This window comes from Mya arenaria, chromosome 11 (genome assembly GCF_026914265.1).
Source record: "Mya arenaria isolate MELC-2E11 chromosome 11, ASM2691426v1".
Lineage (NCBI taxonomy): Eukaryota > Metazoa > Mollusca > Bivalvia > Myida > Myidae > Mya > Mya arenaria.
The window spans coordinates 44,110,499-44,134,175 of record NC_069132.1 but is presented as its reverse complement, the minus strand read 5'-3'; the positions used below and the strand labels follow the sequence as shown (position 1 = coordinate 44,134,175).

General features: G+C 33.8%; 1 protein-coding gene across 1 annotated transcript in view; it reads right to left on the bottom strand.

Moving 5' to 3' along the window:
- Positions 1–23,677, bottom strand: part of LOC128208234 (cleavage and polyadenylation specificity factor subunit 2-like) — a 61,030-nt gene that overhangs the window by 26,993 nt on the left and 10,360 nt on the right. Inside the window, exons 6-10 of the mRNA XM_052911709.1 lie at positions 19,560–19,689; positions 18,957–19,078; positions 15,175–15,263; positions 9,734–9,832; positions 2,133–2,255 (exon numbers count right to left, since the gene is read on the bottom strand). Of these exons, the coding sequence (XP_052767669.1) occupies positions 2,133–2,255; positions 9,734–9,832; positions 15,175–15,263; positions 18,957–19,078; positions 19,560–19,689 (563 nt within the window). The remainder of the gene's footprint in view (positions 1–2,132; positions 2,256–9,733; positions 9,833–15,174; positions 15,264–18,956; positions 19,079–19,559; positions 19,690–23,677) is intronic.

Below are 23,677 nucleotides of genomic sequence, written 5' to 3'. Positions count from 1 at the left end.
TTGTCTAACCCCACTAGGGAATAAAGAGGCAAGGGCAATATTGTTTGAATTTTATTTTTTATAATCCAAACCAAAACATTATCTTTCTCACAGCAGGAAATATAGGCAAGAAAATTATCTTCCAAGATGTGGACACATTTTTATGTAAACCATAACAGACTGTGTGATAGCATTTACCACGAGCTGTCACAGTAAGAGACGAACACCCTCGAAGTTCCATTCATTTCAATTGATTACGCAATAACTCATATGTCTACCTACAGGAAGAGCTAATAAACTATAAGCATATGCCAGACCCCATCATGGATAACTTGAAGTTTTGAGGAGTGATTAAGATTGTCCTTACACAACAAGTCATATTTATATACCGATCACAGTCATGTGCCAAATTAATTTATCATTCCTCAGTGCATGCAAAAGTTACTGCTCGGACACGACCAACTATAATCTTGTCTATGTTCAAATATGCAGCATTCCATAATGTTTAATCTCTAAGCGTGACCTTGAACTTTGAGGTAGGATTTTGGCCTGTCGTCTTGATAAATTTGACACTTTGCATTGTAATTTTAAATTCCCTACCCGCAGAACGGAGTTACAGCCCGGACGAAATGTGCAAGTCATGTCAAGCGGCCATTACAACCTTGATAGCATTTTTATATTATTTCAAGACGATGACATTGATGTCAACATTTTTTTATTTCATAATGAAATCATTAATAAGAATTGAGGAATAAATCATTAACAAAACCATGACATACTCTAAATATCTGCAGTGTTTAATATATTTTAATGTTGTTATTTTATAGAAATACGTGGATTTACAAAGGAATTTCATAACGGCGTAAACAAGTACTACAACTGCTGCTCACATGTTACGCTCATCGGAACATGTCAAAAACATATTCAACAATCTGCAGAAAATTAATTCATCAATTTTCTCCCGAGAAAAGAAAACGACAATCACAGAGCATGCTTAAGTAATTATTTCGTAAGCATAATAACGGCTGTTTACGCGGCCATAAGAACCTCAGAAAAAATGCCAGATGTTCTCTGATGTTATATTTTTAATATCTGCTACAATGATGAACGGCTGAATAGCGGTTGTAAGGACACACATACAATTACATCTAACAGTTCAGTTGTGCATCAACACGCTGTTGTAGGCCTACTGTATGTTTTATGAATGGTAGTTTACAAAATTTGTTTGTGAAGACAGCTTTAGGCATCAATCACGCTGCAATAAGTGTCCATGGTAGTAACCAGCACTAATGATCATTTGTAAGGAGCCTAGTACGACAAGAACGAACACTCTTATAAGACGGACACACTAACCAGTCTGAAGCAGGTACTTCAAGAAAAACCGTTATTATCTTAAACTCATAAAACTAACAAATAATTCCCTGTTAATAATTCGTCCCACTTAACATAAAACTTAAGACGAGTGAAAGGAGATGTATACCTATTGTTTTACTGTAAGAAAACTTTAATTTTTGTAATTGCACACGTGAGAATGGCAATTTAAATGCTACTTAGTACAACCGACTTATTAAGCGCCATTATAACAGGAAGTTCTCTCTTTCTGGAAATCAGATTTATGTCTGTTTTACGGAAAATGCATTAGAGAAACATAAAAGCGGTAGATTATTTCTTCTTCATCTGACCGACTTTACTCAGACCAAAAAAAACACAACTATCAAAGCACATAGAGATGAGATCTATTTCGAAGTTGTTCACCTAAACTAACATGTTTGGACTTAATACTCATTTTCATTATATGCTGCTGTATGTATAATAAATAGTGTAATTATTACCTGATTTCGTAAGGTGAAGTCTTCTTTTTAGTAGTGCTATTTCAAAGCTGTCCACCTTAGGTAACATCTGTTGACGTACTACTCATTTTATCAATAGCTTTGCCGATATTCTTGTTAAACATTAAACAGAGAATAAGGTTTTAAATGGAACAACCTCTGAGTAAAGCGGCATAACTAGTATAATCTTTAATAACAGTATTATAATACATGTTGTTCATTGAAATATTCTTCTGACCAGCTTAATTACTTGTCAAAACTTGCAATGAAAGCTTTGAGATTTTCCTCTCGATATATATCAGACTTAGTACACCACCGATCTACCTTTGGTTCTGGTATTTTTCCCAGCTCAGAGAGATTGTGACACAGTTTGAGGTGCTTGAAGTGGTAAGGGTTGGTCCTGTGATCCTCAAATGCTCGCATGATTTTATCACTCATCCATTCTACCTGAAATACATTAATACATTTGAACACTGTAACAACTTCAAACGCCTTAAATTCATATTCAACTTCAAGTGTTTTGATTATGTACAGCAAATGCACTAGAAATGTTTAAGGAACTACAACGTAATTGAGATGTAACCAAATTTATTGAAATACAAACTTCAAAGCATTGCATTAGTATTTGTGTTTTGCTTATTTTTAATCTGGTTACAGTTTCATTGGATAATGGATTACAGGGATAATTCTATGTCAGATTTTCAATGAGAGAATTGCTCCCATTGGTCCAAAATTGGTGAGAGAATTTTAAGTTCAGTTCAGATTTTTATAATACATGGATAACGCAGTGATAAAACTATGCATAACAGAAACTTTATTCATAAACATCAATATATTTACACAATTACAAAATATAAAGATATATAGATATAAAATATACACTTGTTTGACTAGAAGGAAATACTTGTTAACAGTTCAGACATCATGAACATTCATACTCATCATACTTGAGCAAAGAATAGGATTTAGCCATTTTTGCGGATAGGTGCATTTTTTTTATTTATTTATTTATTTTTATTATTTTATTTTTTTTGGGGGGGGGGGAGATGAAGGCTTTCCATTTTTGTTTTCATCTGAAGCTGGTATTTAATTTTGGTCCAGAGACTATTTTCAAGGAATGCAAACAACGTTTTCTGATTTGACATTTTGACGCTTCCGATATTGTAGACGCCTTTAAAATGCAGTGAAACCCGCGTAAACAAAATTATTCCGGGTCGCAAAACGCTTGAAAACAAGTGCATGGACGATACCGATCAAAACATTCGATAAGACAAATGCAATCAATGTAGGGGAGGCAATTCGTCCGTAATTCAATTAATATAAACAAGAAGCCATCGGCGACTACGATGCTTTATTTCGTAAAACAACCAAAGGGAAAAGGCACAAAATACACAAGCTGCGATCAAGCGCGAGAATATCTCGCATTTATGTGATTTGGATGCGATTTGGGCGATTTTTATGCGAGAAATCGCTTACTAAAATTATCCCTGGGATTATAAGAATTGCTCAAATGTGGTGTTGACATTTTAACGCCTCTTTATGCTGTCAAATTGTTTTAAACAATACCTGGTTGTTAGGTAATCCGTCTGTGTAATAATCCGTCAAGTATTTGATAACATAATTATGTATGGTTCAATTTATCAGACAAAAATCTAGACCTTATCAATAGAGATATGTTGATGTATGTGTGATGAGTCTGTCTTCTTTTGTACATGGGGCGTCACTCATTTAGTGTATATTTAGCCTTTAAACATACTTTTTTATAGCGTTGGCTACTTGGATTTTCCTTGTGTGTTTTCGTTGTATAATCATTATTAAGGCTTGCGGCTGCATGTTGTACTATTAAGGCTTGCGGGTGCATGTTGTACCACACCAATCATTAAGGCGTTGAACAATTATTGTTTTATTTGCTGTTATTGACGGTGCAATAAACATTATAACGAAGGCAAGTTGGTGAACACAAATGTTACTTTTTGGCGTAAACCATTTAAAGACAGACTTCAATCTTCATTTACTGCAAGATGGGTTGTGCCTGATCATTGACGGGTTTATTATGTCCATGACTGATTAACTTGTTTCCACAATAGAAATGAAATACGAAATGTTTGCACTTAAAGACAAGTCTCAAAACATAATGATATACACGTACTGCAACAACAATCAAAGGCAGCTGCTTAAACACAGAAGAAGTCCAAGTAGGTAACAACTTAAAACTACGAAGCATTGTCTTTCAGGAAAATTACCCATGAAAAAATCCATATAGTGAATCCCTATATACAAACTGGTGGTCTGCCTTCCCTTTAAGGTATCAATTCATCATGCAGATATATCAAACGGGGAAGACAGCTAACAAATGATAGAGGGTCCAAATGATGAAAGGGTTAGCTTTGGCATCATCATTTGAGGCAGACTTCAATATGTCTCGTATTTCAATTGAATAACACACTGCATTGACTTCAAGATGGTTTATGAGTGATAAGTGAAGACTTGCTGCTTTATTGTTTAAATGATGTATTCCTTGTACCAATTGGCGTCTATAATTCAAGGACCTTTTGAATACAGCCTTGAAATAATAAGTAATTGCCAATCAATGAAAAAAAACATAAAATAATCGTATGTCATATCGTTCTTGTTGTATTTGGACTTAGCAATAAAGGTTTGTAATAGTATACATCAAAACATAACCAGTTCAAACTTGCACTTTTAATAGATCGTTGGAAAGTTTTATTATACGTGGAACTTCTTGAAACTAACCAAAAAAAGGTTTGGTTATATAGCAAGTTAACATACGAACAAAAGTGTTCGGTTAGCCCGTTTATATTCACTGTAATATGTATACAAATTAGTAACATCCCAACTACCTTTATATTGTGACATTTGGACCAAAGACGTAAAGAATGTTACACTAGATATTTTAAGGCATGCTAATTAATCCTTCTCTGATAATAGCATGGTGAGAACTGTTATTTCATGGTGAGAACTGTTATTTTATCTCCAGCTTCGGCGTTTCCATTATTTATTACTTGTACTCATTGGCGTCTATAAATCAAGGAAAAGGGAAGGGCTTGTTTTTGAAGACAGTCGTGTAATAATTAAGCAGAAACACATAAGTATACTGCCAATCAAAGAAAAAGCACCATAAAGTATTTCATAGCGTTCTTGTTTCGTTTTGACTTCGCTATTACTTGTTATATATTCCATTTTATTGTTTGTGGAATTCCTTTACCAAAAAATGTTTGATTATATAGCATGTAAACAAACTTTTTTTTTCGTATAGTCCGTATATATTTCTTGTAATATGTATAGAAATTATCAATATCCACAGTTCCATTTTACATTTGGATCAAAGAAAATTGTACACTATAAATACGTCATATGTCACAGTATAATGGTAGTTGGGCTGTTGTATTTGTATATACGATATATATATAACAGTGAAAATTAACGGGCTAACCGAACATTTGTGTTCGTATGTTAACTTGCTATATAACCAAACTTTTTTGTTGGTTTGTTTCAAGACGTTCCACATACAATAAAACTTACCAACGACCTATTAAAGGTGCTAGTTTTAACTGGTAATGTTTGGATGTATAATATTACAAACTTTTATTTTATGTTGCTTTATCACTGATTGTCAGTTTACGTAATATGTGTTCTCGTTTAATAATTAAACAAGGCTGAATTCAAAAGTTCCTTGAATTATGGACGCCAATGGGTACAAGAAATACATCATTAAAACGATTTTGTTTGCTTAACTTTTATATTATCAAACTTTCTTGTAGATAAGAATCAAGATATTCCAATACATCTTACCAAAGATCTAGTAAATACGGAAACATGGGTGCATGAGTTTAACTTATTTAAAATGGAAAGCATCAAATTGTGCTACTTACTTGGACCTTAAATTCATGCGTATAAGCAGCTGCTATAGACTGAAGCTGTCATTATCAAATAAACACAAACACATAAATAGATGGATGGTGACATCAGCAGTCATTGGCACGGGGAAATATTTTGATCATGAAAATACATCCACATTTTACGAATGACTGCACGGGGAGCCATTTGAAACTACTCCCTCAAGTAATTTAGAAAAGTAACCTAAATCATAATGATTATCTCTTAAGACTTTTTAGCAAACTGATTTTACAGCCCTACAAGGCTTTCCATACGGGCGGCGGTCACAATAAGATATCCAGTTTTGTCATGGCTTTGAGCATAATAATGAATAAACAGTGTGTAATCTTGCTTTCCTTTCTTTACCATGTGCAATCATAGAAGAAGCATACATATAGTCTCATTTAATGTCCCTCCCAGAAAAAATGAACTGGTGGGCGTTTCAAGCCAACTACCTCAATACTGACAGTGTTTAAATACCACTTGATCATTTGATCCATCTCAGTGACATGAATGCACTTGTTTACTTTACAGACTTCCACGGCATTGTGCCATTTAGATTATGGACTTAGTAAACGTAACATTATCGAACGAATACATGATAATTAAAACCTTTTGTGAAAAAGCGATATTTTTTGTATACCGATAATATTAACATATAAAAGGGCGGAATGCATTTATTAGTATGTAACTTTGTAAGTGTATTTCAAGAACACCCTGAATGCATATATATTCAATTTAAGACCTACCTTGAAAGAAGTATGTTTACTCAAAAATGCTATATAATCTCATTTAGTTCAATCATGAGTTCTTTAGTAATATATTGCTTTTCGTACATGTTAAAATAAACATAAAGATTATGATGGCATATATATTAAATAAACTTTAAATGCATGTAAAATGTGAATGACGGATAACAATGATTTAAACATCAGTTGTTGTATTAATTAGTATATTAATCAATAGATTACTGATAAGACTTCGATTAGGAATTACGATGAAAAACACTAACGATAATCTATGGTTCTTTGTAAAGACGTCTTAAAATTTGACTAAAATCATAATATGACTGAACTCATTTTTCTCATTAATCCTTTAATCAAACTCATCGCATTTTCCAACCTCTGAAGAAGAAAAACATTTATCAAGCTTGCAAAGGAATAATCTCTGATAGAGTCCCAAGGCAAGATTTATTGGCAAAGGCAAGTGGCGTCGACATAATCAATTCACACTTCTTTCCAGATAATTTCAATTTGCATTTAAATTGGAACTGTCATTACAACACTTTACTTCTAACAATGATATGCCTTGCTATCGTGTATCGTCATTGGTTACATGTGTGCAGAGTTTCAGGTAAATGGGATCATTTTAGTCATGATCAAAGGTTAAAGTTCTCGGACAGGCTGCTCCCAAATAATAACTACAATACATAGGTTGAATACATGTCATTTATAGAAGAGTTTCTTAGACATTAAAGAAAATTTAATCCAATGCCTGAGGATTGAATTTCGTGAAAGTGATAAAATGTTCACATTAGGGTGTTAAGCCAATTGAATTGAGCCAATATTATAGGTCTTTCTAGAGAAACCAAATTAAAGTAACTACTTTAGATGAAATTTGATGAACATTAGAAATAAGTATCACACTTAGTCATGACAAAAATTACTTTCTTAAGAAAATACGAAAGCATTACCCCTCAAATGTGAGATGATGCTAAAACATTAAAAACCACATTAACTCAACTACATTTAATGCACTTAAAACTCGAGTACATAGAGTTATCAATGACTAGAGAATCTAAAACATTTTAGAGTGGAAGTAAAAGAAATATTCAAGACCACTAGAATTCTGCAAATCTACTGATCGTGACCAGTTCGCATATCAAATATGAAGATTCTATACCAAGTCATTAAAAAGTTATTGAATATAAAAGTAAGGATGACAAAGTAAGGATGACATAGCATGGCTGACACAAAACTGGGATGATGTGAAATTAATACAAGGCTCCGGCTAATGCTCTACATATGATATTGCAACGTAAGTGCTAATGTGTAGTCCATTTTAAATGTCCTCACTTTGTAAAAAAATGCCTTGATCTGAAAGCATGGTGGCTCAAATATTACTTCATGCGTTCTTTTTGGGGTATATGAGAATTTAAATTTAGTAAATATTTACATTTTTTGTACATAAAATTTGCATTCATTTTGTATGAACCGGTCGAACATTCTTGACCTCTGTAGACAGAGTTTCGCAAGAAAAATTACTATTGAACTATAACAACCAAAATCATTACTACCACAAAAGATACAGTAATGTAAAGAGAAAAATGTAAATATAAAAATTGATTATGATTGTTCGTGCATACATGCAATATTTTCGTATTTTCAATTTTCAAAGAAGCACTAGTGCGCTTCATGGATTTTGTTTGGTCCACCTCTTAATCCGGAACTGCCTGCCTTTCACCCCAACACCCTGGCGTCTGCTGGTCATCACAGCATCCGGTTGTACCTTGGAATGTTACTTGACTGTTGGGGTACTAACAGGTTGTCAACATGGTTTCCTTAGCACAGCAGGAGTCTGGTCTCTCTTGTAGAGGATTGAAGACCTTACCCAGAAGTCTATTATCTTGTAGGTTCTACCCTGGTACAGCTATTCCCAGAGTATTTTTTTTCATTCACTGGTTAGAAGAGGCATCAATCCTGGTAGGACTTCAGATGGCCGTAAGACTGGTATCTTCACCCTTCAGAAGCTTTTCCATCCAAAGCCGTTCTGGCCATGTTACAAATCAGCAGTGAGTCATTTTCAGCTACTCCGCAGACAGTTTCTGAACTGAGAGGCAGCTTCCAGCTCAGTGAGGTGGGAAATGCCAGATATTTCAGAAAATTGAGAGGCCAGACCCGGTTTTTAACCCGAGTCCTCTCGCATGCTAGTGTCTTACCACAAGACCAACTATGTACCTGTTATTCTTATGATTGCTGTAGGATTTTGTACATAGCATGAGTTGTGTTTGCTATCATGAGATGTATGTTGTTATTACAATTTTAACATAGAATTGTTGTGACCAACCAATCTCATATCAGTTACCCATTTCAACAATACTAAATTTGTTTCAAATGAGTGTCATATTTTTCCTTCACGAACTTTGAACATTATATAGTGCAAACTGAATAATAACACTTGATTTTTTTTTAATGGTTCATTTCTTAAAGAAGCATTGGCAATTACAAGGAAATAATACTTCAAGAAAAGGAAATTGCTTTGTCAAATATTCAACTATTACAGACAAAGTGATAAGTGTATTAAAAAAAAACTCCTAGGAGAAAATAGTCAAGAACAAGAATTTCACAAATTGATTATGTTGCCAGCTAGGAGTCAACTTTTTGGAATTAGATTTTTGTTGACATTTGCACAAAATTGCCCAGTTAAAAAAACGTCCAAATATCGCGTATATTTTGTTTCTGTACATAATTCATACGCTGTTTTGTTTGTTTTGTTTTTATCATAAAAGGCAAATAAGTTAAACATATAAATGCATCAAAATCAATACGTTTCTCTTGTGCATCTATATATACATAATACCTTTAAAGATGCACTCTTATTCCCAAATAAGTTGTACCATATTTAATACAATTGTTTTAATTTACCGAAAGGTATGAATAAACATTGAAAACAATGGATTTTTATGAAGAATACCGTGTTTAATTTGAAAGAAAGTTGCAGCAAACATGGTATTTCTACCTTATGAGGCGATAGTTGATCACTGTAAATCTTTTAGCACCCATCAGTTATTTAATATTTGTTTTCAGCTATTAAATACACGGTTGCAATGTAGTTATCAATAATAAATATTTTCCATAAATGCATTATTTAAGTAAAATGTTTATCACTCAAAATTTATGTTTGTTATACATGTGAATAAATTGATTTCAATAAAATGAAATATATTCTTGTTATATAAAACATGTCTCAAAACATCAGTGCGAATATTTTCTCTGAATGTAAATAGGACGATGCCATGAAGGACTCACCTGGGACTTTGCAAACTCGATGACGTTGAAACTGACATTGTTGAGAAGTGCAAGAGAGTACGTGGTGAGGCCTGATTCAGTGTTTCTCCAGATCTGGTCCTGAAATGAAGGTTAAAGAAATGTTTTTAGATTCTGAACTCTAAATATGCTGAGCCCGGGGGATTCCAGTCCATTTAGGGAATGGACAACAAGGCATTGTCTAAACATGCTGAGCCTGGGGGGTTCCAGTCCATTTAGGGAATAAAGCAACAATGCATTAATATAGAAACAATGCGAATCCCAATGCGTGTTATTGTTTTTTCACTTAAGGGGCATAATTCAACAATTATTAAAACCATACCTAAGGGCCTTGCTGTACATGTGAATATTAGCTATGGCAACATGAGAACCAAGTTTCATTAGAAAACTATGAACTTCTAGTATATCTTTGAGTTATAGCAAACGTTTTTGCACAATGACGCCGTCAACAATAACGACACCAAAGGAACCCAACTCTTTTTTTAGCGGGCAACTAAAAATCAACAGTTTAAACATGAAAACAACAACATTGATGGCCCTAAATCGCTTAACTAAGTGAAAGTTTTCAACCTTTGGTTTTTATGAGAAATAATGAGATTATTGGTTTATATATATGGCAAAGCAACTAGGGATTAAACTATGATCAAGTATTGTCAAATGTTGTAGTGGTTCAGGTCATCGAGTACAACATTGATATTGATATTTGTTTTCAAAACTGTACACATGGTTCAAATTTTGTTGCTGCAGCTTCAAAAATAAAAAGTAGGTAAAAAAAGTCACAGTTCAGCTCATCCAACCACAACACTTATATTTGTTTGCAAAACTGCAAAATTCATATGGTTTAAATTTCATTACCACGGCGGGGAATCCACGTGACCAAATGGTAGGTTTCAGTGCAAGATGGCGTCACCAAAACGCTCGACTCGAGCCGAAAATCAAGGTAATACATATAATTATAATAGTTTCTTTAATTTTTAACATAGCCTATCATATGCCCAACTACCTAGTGGGTATTAGCATATCCATGTTGTCCTTGAAACTTGAACCTTTATCGAGAACACTTCTGCAATGTTACCTACATGTACGAAATTCGACTGGTAGGTACAGTCCCATTTATCATTTTGGCTCGGATTTAACGGAAAATGAGGTTAAGTTTTGGAAAAATCGCATAAAACACTTAAGTTTTATCTAAACATAACAGGCACATGCATTTGGGAACGAATATATTAATGATTTTAAAAGATATAAGAACGAAAAGAAAATGATAGGTTGCAGCTCCGATTTTTAAAGAGATAGGTTGCAGTTCCATATTAAGGTTGCCGTCTGGACTGCAGATTCTTTGACTTAGTTTTATTGTTCAAGCCAAACATATTGGTTCTCATTAAACTCAACTGATATTTTTCTATACCATTGTTCTTTTTACTTAGTTATAACATCATTCAAAATTATAGAATCATTGAAAATCACATCGAGACTGCTGTTTTTATACTTTTGATTTTTCTGCTTACAAATTTATAAGGTTACCATCATTAATGATTTGTTTTCTGTGACAAATTAATGTATAACACGTTTATAGTTGAATTGTTAAACCATTATCTGTGATAAAATCTGCTCACCAGTATACTTTTATTGTATGACGTGTCAATCGATGTTTTGCAATTTTCGAAATATCATATGGAATGCTTTTTTATCCTTTAGACCAATGACAAGAATAAGAGAGTCTTTCCCTTCAGAAACCTAAACGAAATGAATGCAGGATATCTAAACAGCCAACCAAAACAAATGGCAGCGATACAACAAAACGAAAGAAGTGTTCGGTGAGCATTCGTCTGATCACAAGGAGAGGTCAAGACGGGCCTCACGCAGAAAGAAAGCGACAGTACCCACAGACAGAAATGCAATACAAAGGGAAACTTTAGGTGTACGTTGGGAAAAGGCTAGATGAAATTTGTCCAAACAGCTTCCAACAAAGATCATCGGAACAGACTCATGTGTAATTCTCATAACAAAAAATACAAAATATGTCCATTTTTCACTGTAAATATCATAATAAAAAGTTTATCAAACCAAGAAATGACAATTCACGTTATGCTGATGCCGTTCTTACATTTGATATTTAAGCTTTAATATATATGTGTGTGTGTTATAATATTAATCAATCAACATTTTGTGTTAATTGTTGTAGAATGCTGATTGGTGCATGTCAAAAGCAACTTCCTATATGAGCTTGTATATTAATTTTCCATTTACGTTTGAACTTTTAAATCGCTCTTCACATATTACATGTAATACATTTATGGTCACCAGTTCATGTCAGCAGAACTCTTGAACGGCGATGTTTGTCATTTTTAGTTAAGTATAACTAAGTGTTATTTACGTTTGAACAAAATCAACGAATTAAACTCGACTGGTTTTCAATGTCAGCATGCATTTTATATGTAAAAATATTGTTTAATCGCAGGATGATGTGGTTTTAACCTAGCTTATTTCTCCATTGTGTAATTATAAAACTACATTCGTCGCTGTTATAATCCTTCCGTGTCATGAACATGCATTATCTGACTTAATATCAGTTCTAGAAAAAATATGATGTAAGATATTGAAGAGTTAGCTTTCGATTAGTACACCGTGTCAAACAATTTTGGTCCAATTTAGACCACCTTTGTTTAAATTAACAAATACCAAACAAGTGATTTGTATTTTTTATTTATTAAACCTTGTGTTAACCTAAAGGCAACTTCAACTAAAGAAATCTTTTACACTTGATCAGGATAAAGATAAGTTTTATCCATAACACTTCACATACAAATATATTGGCAGTAAATAATAAAAAATGTTAAACATCTTGATATTATATACACGTGATATTATTCATTAATCATATATTTAACTTTAATTCATAAACAAGAGGCACATCAGTGCCTGTGCTCCACTGGCCAAAAGGTTCAAGCAAAGACCACCTAACGAACATTTTCGTCAAGTTTCATAGAAATACAATCATCAATTTTTGAGGAGAAGTTATTTAAAAAATTTTTTTACTTTAATAGCTCTGGCTGCCATGTTGTGCAGTGGACCGAAATGATTTGGGCAATTAGAGTAAAGGAGCACCAAACAAACATTTCTGTCAAGTTTTATCGAAAAAAGGTCATCGGTTTCGACGACAAGTCGTATAAAGTTTTTTTTATTTTTTAGCTCTGGCAGCCATGGTGTGCAGTGGACTGGAACCATTTAACAAATTTTGGTTAATGACCACCCAAGGAACATTTCTGTCAAGTTTCATCAAAATCTGATCATCGGTTTCTGAGGAGAAGTGGTGTAAAGGTTTTTCCTATTTTTAGCTCTGGCTGCCATGTTGTGCAGCAGACCAGAACTGTTTGGGCTATTTTGGTTAAGGACTACCCAAGTAACATTTCTGTCAAGTTTCATTGCAATACGATCATCGGTTTCTGAGGAGAAGTCGTTTAAAGGTTTTTCTATTTTTACCTCTGGGGGCCATCTTGTGCAGTGGACCGAAACCATTGAAGCAAATTTGATAAAGGACCATCCAAGGAACATTTCTGTTAAGTTTCATCAAAATCTGATCATCGGTTTCTGAGAAGATGTTCTTTAAAGGTTTTTCTATTTTTTTGCCCTGGCAGCCATGTTGTGCAGCGGACCGGAACCATTTGAGCAACTTTGGTTAAGGACCACCCAAGGAACAATTCTGTCAAGTTTCATCAAAATCTGCCTATCCGTTTCAGAGGAGATGTCGTTTAAAGATTTTGCTATTTTTAGCTGTGGCGGCCATATTGTGCAATGGACCAGAACCATTTGAGCAATTTTAATAAAGGACCACCCAAGGAACATTACTGTCAAGTTTCATCAAAATCTGCCGAACCGTTTCAGAGGAGATGTCGTTTAAAGATTTTGCTATTTTTAGCTCTGGCGGCCATATTGTGCAATGGACCGGAACCATTTGAGCAATTTTGGTAAAGGACCACCAAAGGAACATTCCTGTGAAGTTTTGTCAAAATCTGCTTATCAGTTTCAGAGGAGATGTCGTTTAAAGTAAAAGTTTACGCACGCACGCACGCACGCACGCACGCACTCACGACGGACAATCTGTGATGACATAAGCTCCATGGCCTTCGGCCAGTGGAGCTAAAAATGAAAACAGTTTGTCATATTTCAAGTCCTTCGTGCGTGTATACAATATCAGTGATACAATCACATTACATAACTTGCATTCTAGACGGCAACCTTTATATGGAACTGCAACCTACCTCTTCAAAAATCGGAGCTGCAACCTATCATTTTCTTTTCGTGCTCATATCTTTTAAAATCATAAATAAATGGGACTGTAACCTACCAGTCGCATTTCGTACATGTAGGTAACATTGCAGAAGTGTTCTCGATAACGGTTAAAGTTTCAAGGAAAACATGGATATGCTAATACCCACTAGGTAGGTGGGCATATGATAGGCTATGTAAACAATTAAAGAAACTATTATAATTATATGTATTACCTTGATTTTCGGCTCGAGTCAAGCGTTTTGGTGACGCCATCTTGCACTGAAACCTACCATTTGGTCATGTGGATTCCCCGCCGTGTTACTGTAGCTTAAAAAATAAGAAAGTAGGTGAAAATGTCACAGTAAAGATCATCCAAGCACAACATTAATACTTGTTTAAAAAAACTGGTCCAAATTTAATTGCTGTAGCTTGAAAAGTTACAACGTAGGTCAAAAGGTCACAGTCATGGTCATTAATGCACAACATTGATATTTGTTTTCAAGTGTACACATGGACCAAATTTCATTGCTTTAATTTCAAAAATAATTAAGTATTTCAAAAGGTCACAGTCAAGGTCATCCAAGGACAACATTGATATCTGTTTTCAAAACTGTAAATATGGTCAAAATTTCATTGCCATAGGTTAAAAAATAAGAGAGTAGGTCATAGCGGTTTTTAGACAGGATTTTCCAAGATTTCTCTATATAAGTATGTAAGAAACTTGTAACCCCTAGGGCATGGCAAGTTTTGATCCCAACGGCATAATTTGAACAAACTTGATAGAGGGCCACTAGACAATGTAATAAACCAAATATCTTAGCTCAAGGTCTCGTGATTTTTATTAAGAAGATATTTAAGTTATTCCTTCTGATTACCATGACGACCAGAGTCCTACATGGATTTCATTTCTTTGAACAATTTTGAAAGAGCACCATCCAAGGAACATCCCATCGAAGTTCCATTTAATTTAAATTAAATTAAATTAAATATGTTTGTCTCAATTGGCCATGAAACTCATCTGTAATGCTCCACACTTAGTTTTAACAAACACCAAGCCTTACCAAACAACCAAAGTGGGTAGGTCTACTACATACAAACATGTCTTAAGGATGGTGTAATGATTGAAAAACACAATTAAAGAAATCTGATACCAGTAACTGAGCGAGTTCAAGCATTCTTCCTGCAGTATCCACAGCAACCATGACATTACCATCACGTCTCATTGTCTGCAGAATGGTTGCTATGGAGATAAAAAAAAATACAAATAAATGATGAAATAATTGTTATACGAGCACTGCTCATAGGCATGGTATTCACATAAAATATCAATTGCATCGCAGCATTAAGGGCCTTAGGACATAATGAATACAAACGAAATAATCACTCATAAAACCCCCCAAAAATAATGAACTTCTTTATTTTAAAGGATTTTCATTGGCACATCATTTTCTCAACAATTTATGAGCATTAGTTTACCAATGTTTCCATAGAAACCACTGATTTTGTGCTGATTTATTTTGACTGCATTCATATCCAGTGTTAAAGCGGTCCAATCGATTATAAATACAAATATGAATCATCATTTACTTTTCTTTATTTATGTTCCATGAGGATTCCATTCCATGAAAACAACAATTATAAGCTAGTTGTAATATTGATACATAAATGCTGCACGTCATTTAAATTATGTTCTGTCGTAATATCATATGCATGACATCCAATTTGATATTCAAAATGCGCAATACATTACCTCACTAGTAAACATGAATCTTACGCAATATAAGTGATATCATCATGAAATTTTTCGTAGTACTTCCTTACACCAAATGTCTTTTAATTCGAATTATAAATTGTAATTTTAATAAAAATAATAAAAACATATGCTAGTCAGAAGCCCCACAATTGTTCGGCTCATATACAAATTAATTAACATTTCAATAATAAAATAAATGTGTCTTTCTGAAATGACAGACTGGGAGTATTTTTTTCTTTCAGTAGAATATTATCATTACAAATTATTGTTCGTTTGAGAACAATATGAAACATAACACTTCAGGAAATTGTTTTCATTGGTGCATTTTGTTTGAATTAATCAATTTTAATAAACTACTGAAAGATTCATTCTTTCAGTTAAAGCTTTTTGCCAAATAGATAAACAGTGTTTTAATATCAGGTCAGTATATAACATATTCACAAAATATTATTCATGCAAATATTTTGGAATCAAAGCATGATTATAATATCCAGTTAGATTTTAAGTAACAACAGAAATAGGACTTAATCATGTGACTAGGACTGCCTTATTATAGGGCTAAATATAAATATTTTATGTCAAGGAAAATTCAGCATAGTTGTAGACAATTTCTACCAGAATGTGTTTCTTTCGATTCTTTTCGATTTTGTTTCAAAATCGACTGATTTTGGCATCAATGGCCTCAATTCAGGCATATTGGATATTTCACAATATAGCAGATCTCATATGTTTGGAAACTGCCAAAGTTTTCCTTTTTCTGAAAGTGTTAGTAATGCTTTTAGCCGTAAAACATCAATTTTCAAAGGTAAATATGCAAACTGCGATCTGATCTTTTTTCAGCAGTCTGATATCACTGGTTTCCAGACAATTATGCAAACATTGGCTCATTCCAAAAACAAAAAATAAAAAAAATTGTCAAAACGATCAATCTGTGAGTGTGCAGTAATAATCTCATCTCTGCATGGAACGAGTTGATTTCTATTTAGAATCAGAATGTGCAATGTAAATAGATTGAAATTGAGTTGGAATAACAGATTATATATAAATAATTTATTTTCATTTTGAATAAAACAACAATTCAATCAATGTCATCAGCCTCAAGAGAATCAAGCATGCTGCCAATTTCTCACATTACAATTAATTTTAATGTGACAATCAGCAAGTAAAATGGATTTTAATATCAAATCTGAATAACTGATTGGCTATATAAGCACACATGGAGAATTTCAGTGTTTTTGTTCACAAGTATGGAAATACTTCATAACAATGATTAATGACAGTCTGTATGCTGTAAATACTTTAAAACAGGGGTTCTAACAAGTGACAATTGTCAAATCCTTAAAGAAAGCCTGAAGGGGCCAGGGGGGAGGTGGTGGTATGGCTGAGGTCTATTAGAGGTTCATGGATTAATATCTAAAGCAATGTCAAAGGGCTAGGATCTCTATTGACAGTTTTTGATGCAACTATCACAGCAAAAAAAATGCAATCTTTACAACTGTTCATTATTTTCGTCTGAATTTTATGCTCTCAATCCTGATGTCAGGAATAATACTGAATGTGAGAACCCTCTGTTAAAATATTCATTTTTACCATCATTAAACACATGTATTACCCTCAAATTAATGGAGTTTTAATTATACATGTCATTATCAGCAAATGTTGCATTGATTTCACATATATACTAATGGAGAAACTAATACTTTTATTACAATATCGAGAAGCTTAGAGCTGGATAACAATATTGTAATCATATACCAGATGGAATTAATACTTTTATCACAATATTGTGGAGTTTAAAGCTGGATACCCATACATTAATTATTTAACCAGATGGCTCTCATATTTGAAACTGAACCCTATAATGTATTGTCTTACAGTTATCAGAAAATGTTAACACATTCAAAGATATTATTACGGTGAATCATCATAATTCTAAATATTTTCAAGACTCAGACTAGTATACTGTTCATTTAAAAAAAAATGTATGTGTATATTATTATATGATAAAAAGAATACAAGAGCGCAGCGAATCAAATGCCAACACTCGTCTGTTTTGGGTTTGGTTGTATTTTTTTTTCAAAAAGGGGCGTAACTCAAAACAATTAAACTCAGAGTTATGGGTCTTGCAATTCATGTGTGTAGTTTCTTCGGCAACATGTGTCCCATGTTTCTTTCAAATATCTTGAATGTTTTTTTTTTAGTTATGGCCAACATTAAAGCTTTAACACAACAACAACACCAAGGCATTCAGAGATAAAACAGATTGATGATCGATTGCTAATCAAACATTTTCATGCATGAAGAATCTGTTCACAATTTGCATTTAGGGTGATTACTTTATAACTCAACATTTCTTTATGTAAATTCTGACTTGTCTGTTTTGTTGATTTCATTCTAGCATTGATTTATTAAATTACAAACAGGTCAAGAAATTGAAAGGGAGAATTAATTTAGATGAGAAACTTGGGGAAAATTTGTTTTGAAGGACAAACTTGGTTGAAATGGTCTGAATTCATGTAGAGACAACCTAAAAGGATAGAATTTCTATATTCTAATATGATGAAATCACTTTACATCCATGCCAAATTATTGTTGACCTATTCAGTCAATTTATGATTTTTATTTTCCATAGATGCCAATGTTGACCCGTTGGGTCAATTTATGATTTTCATTTTCCATAGATGCCAATGCTGGCCTATTCAGTCGATTTATGATTTCTATTTTCTATAGATGCCAATGTTGACATTTTCTGTTGATTAATAATTTTTATTTTCCATTGATGCAAATGTTGACCTATTTGGTCCAATTATGATTTTTATTTATCATCGTAACAATATTTATCATTGTAACAAAACATGTTTACTGAAATGCAAATTGTCATTAATTGTTAAGATGTGCACCAAGCGTCATGTTCATGTCTTTGCAAGTAAGGCATTATTTGCTTTGTTCAGTTTTGCAGGTAAGGCTTAGGATAATATTTTTACACAATGACGAAGACAATAACTGTATGATAAAATGCAACCTTTTTTCCCTAGAATAAACTTGAAAGATGTGAGCGCTAAAAATTTAATTAAGACTTCAATCTTCTATCGACTTCAATCTTCTATCACCAAATTCACATCAAAATACACATATGTCCTATCCTTGACCCTCATCAAAATTCTATTTTTTCGCACTTACTCATTAGTTGTTCATCTCGAACCCTGCGTCGTGATTGGTTGTAGTTTGCGTTAAAGGCGTCAGTGATCATAAGATGTGGGCGAGTAAAGTATTTCCCCTCCAGGATACAACCATTCAGATGTCTATAATCAAAAAACACAGAATTAACATATTGAGATTTTCGTACCATAACACTGCAGCTTACACCAAACCATACCGTTCATCAAACCATACATTGCACCATACCGTATGCCGAACCATACTACACACCATTCGCTACACAATACCATGCATCGCACCGTACACCACACAGTGCCATTCATCGCACTATACACCACCAAAATGGGCCAGAATAAAAATGAGCACAAAATACCATCCACCCCACCATACACTGAGTCATATACCGCACCATACCATATACAACACCGTCCAGTACAAAACACCATGTACCACACAATTCATAGCACTGAACTCTATGTTCATACGTTTTTTTACCCATGAAAATAACTGGCCAATAGACTGATAAAATCATTGAGGCATATCCAAGGATTAGGATTAGAAAAATATTGAATACTGCCCCAGATCTTCTTACTTCGAGAATGAGCTAATAAAATATGGTTAAACCTTTCTTTTTTGTGGTTGTAGTCAACAGCATAGACAATCTCCTCCTCCCCATCTTTCAGTATCTTCCAGATTGTGCCGCCAAGCATGTGACCAGCAGGAAGTGGTGTAATCTGTAGGCCAAAACCTTTCCCTGAAAATAAATTAATTTTCGTGTAAATGTACGACCTTAAAAATATATATTGGGAAACAAGGCTGAAATGAAACCTGCTTCCAGATTCAGTCACTGACCATGTGATCTATCTACTAGATGTGTTATCTGAAGGCTAGGTGTGAAGTGAATTGAAAGAAAAGTTTTTGGAATTTGCAATAAAACCCCAACTTGTCCTGAAACTTTATACTTCTTAAGTCGCTCAAGGCCCATATATTGCATTTAGTTTGCATGGTGTTATGTAACAAAATTTTATGATGGCCGTCAACATTTGTGTGAATTAGTATGAAGTCAAGTGAATGAAGGGTATAGAAGTTATTAGTGAAAAACCCGACACTTTAACCTAAGTTCTTAAGTCAATCAGAGCCTATACAGTAATTTTTATTTTGGATGATATGGTCTAGTGGCACCAGGACGAGCAGTAAAGCCCTTCTAATTCTTTATATATTCAAGCTTAACATATAATTTCTTAAAAATATAACAAACAATTCTTAAATCGATTACAAGAAATGCCAAACAGAACTGAAATCAATCAAATCAATTTATCCTGCAATCATGCTGCTGGCTTGATAAAGGTCTTGATCCTATTTCAATAAAGCTTGTTAGCTCTGTTTATGGCGTAAACTGCATTTCAATAGAAATATCATAAAGACATTTATAATAAAGATTCTGCATGTAACTTTACAGATGTACCTAGGCAGTGTTAGGTATACTACAAGATATCCTATAGAAATGGGGTCCTGCTGGATAAACTTGTTGATACCCAAGGCAGTATTGCAGGTGCCGCATATAAAAATCAGTTAAATGTGATCATTTTCTATCACTTTATGAAAATCTTCTGACAGTTTTCCTTTTCAAATATGAATGAGTTCCTGCACTGTACAAAAAAAATATTTATTGATAAGATCTCCTTGTCTTTTAATAAAGCTCAACACCTAAGCAAGTGCTAACAGTGTTAATTTATTTCGTGACAAAGGGAAGCAAGCTGCCACAATGACATTTGCATAAATCTGGAAGCTTTTGGTATTGATTTTCTTTGTTATAGATGGCAGATAAGTTTAAGGCATGTAAAATTACTGTCAAAGGGCATTTGAGTAGTCTTATTGAACAAGGACCTTATCGTTTGGTGGTGAAAAAATTTCTAGCTGTGCAATTAGCTAATGCCATATTTTCAGATAAAAATTTTGGATACTGAATACTGTTTGATAAAATGTTTTGTTATTTTATTTTTTGGCAAAAAAAAATTGAAGTGAGAGGCAAATAAATATGGGCGGACAGGTAACCGAAAAGCAACCTTTTTTTGAGGCCTTATTAAAGCTGTACTCTCACAGATATACCATTTTTACAACTTTTTTTACTTTTTGTCTTGGATAGAGCTAATTTTGCGTAAATATCTGCAAACCAATGAGAAAAGATTGCTGACAAAAGATCAGATCGTAGATTTTCATATTTTCGTCGAAAATTAATTGTTTTATGGCTTAAACTGTTACTAACGGTTTAAGAAAAATGCATAAAACATCAATTTTTGAACTAAAATATAAAATTTGGCAATCAAATTTTTTGTCAGCAGTCTTATGTGACTGGTTTCCATGGATTTTCGCAAAAATTGGCTTGTTCCAGGACAAAAAATAAACAAGAGGGTCCTGAAGGTCGTGAATTGCTCACCTGATCCAATAAAGATCATCAACAATAACAATCTGATCAAGTTCCATGAACATATGGTCATAAGTGTGGCCTCTAGAGTGTTAAAATACTTTTCCTATCATTTGACCTGGTGACATGACCCAGATTCAAACTTGGTCTAGAGCTAATCAATATAAACATTCTGAATAAGTTTCATGGACATACAGTCATAAATGTGACCTCTAGAGTGCTAACAAGCTTTTCCTATGATTAGACCTGGTGACCTAGATTTTGACCACACATGACCCAGATTTAAACTTGACTTAGAGATTATTAATATAAACATTCTGACCAACTTTCATAAAGAAACATTTATAAATGTGACCTCTAGAGTGTTAACAAGCTTTTCATTAAATTTGACCTTGTGACCTAATTTTTGACCACATATGATCCAGTTTCGAACTTGGCCTAGAGCTAATTAATATAAATATTCTGACTTAGTTTCATGAACATACAGTCATAAATGTCACCTCTAGAGTGTTAACAAGCTTTTCCTATGATTTGACCTAATGACCTAGTTTTTGACCACAACTTACCTAGATTTAAACTTGACTTAGAGATTACTAACCAACTGTCATTAAGATACAGTTATAAATGTGACCTCTAGGGTGTTAACAAGCTTTTCCTTAAATTTGACCTGGTGACCTAGATTTTGACTGCACATGACCCAGATTCGAACTTGGCCTAGAGGTAATCAATATAAACATTCTGACCAAGATTCCCTATGATACAGTCATAAATGTGACCTCTAGAGTTCTAACAAGCTTTTCCTATGATTTGACCTTATGACCTAGTTTTTGACCGCACATGACCCAGTGTTACACTTGACTTAGAGATAATTAATGTTAACATTCTGACCAACTTTCACGAAGAAACCTTAATAAATGTGACCTCCAGAGTGTTAACAAGCTTTTCCATCAATTTGACCTAGTGACCTAGTTTTTGACCGCGCATGACCCAGATTCGAACTTGGCCTAGAGCTAAGTTTCATACACATACAGTCATACATGTAAATGTGACCTCTAGAGTGCTAACAAGCTTTTCCTATGATTTGACCTGGTGACCTAGTTTTTGACCGCTAATGACCCAGATTTAAACTTGATTTAAAGATGATTAATATTAACATTTTGACCAACTTTCATGAAGATACAGTCATAAATAAGACCTCTAGAGTGTTAACAAGATTTTCCTTCAATTTGACCTGGTGACCTAGTTTTTGACCGCACATGACCCAGAATCGAACTTGACCTAGAGAGTATTAATATTAACAATCTGACCAAGTTTCCTTAAGATACTGTCATAAATGTGACCTCTATAGTGTTAACAAGCTTTTCCTTTAATTTGACCTGGTGACCTAGTTTTTAACCCCAGATGACACATTATCGAACTCATCCAAGATTTTATTGAGGGTAACATTTTGACCAGGTTTCATTAAGATAGTGCCCAAATTGTGACCTCTAGAGTGTTAACAGTCGACGGACGACGACGACGGATGATGACGATGGACCATAACGGACGACGGACACAGGGCTATCACAATAGCTCACCTTGAGCACTTTTTCTTTGTTTCAAAGTGCTCAGGTGAGCTAAAAAGTTGTCAAAACATTCAATCTATGAGATTGCAGCTTTAAAAAACAATTTGTCTGAAATCTCATGATGCCTCACGTCTCCAGAATAGTAATGATACTTTGAAACAAAGAAAAAAGAATAATGGATAAATTGAGCAAAATGGAGGTAGTTTATATGATAGCTATTTTGGCTCGCTACAACTACATGTAGCAAAAATGTGCTTCCTCGCCAAGATGTACTTTTCTCACTTACTGGAAAAACTCCTTTCATCTTGGCACCAACCCTGTATTCTCTATTGATTTTATTCAACAAGAGTTGTATAACACATTGGCTTGCAACTCGTACAAATAGAGGAGTAGTGGTCAGTCAACGTCCGTTTTTATGAAGATGTCCCCATTTTATTAAGCTACAGTGACAAGCCTTGTTGAACGTCATTGGATGATTTTTGGGAGAAACGCCCAGATGTCTTCGCATATCTCTGCCAACAATGACGTCAACAACAATGACACTTAAAAGAAAATGTGACCGTTTTCTAGGAAAACCAGACAAACAAAAAATTGTCTTGCCATTTAACATGAAATAGAAGAAATATACATGCCTATCTTCAATGACAATGTCAGACATTTTCTTCATTCAAAAGTTGAAAGAGTGAAGACAAGTCTTCACAATTTCCTTTTCTGTGATCTGTCAATTTTTCTTTTCTGTATTTTCATTCATA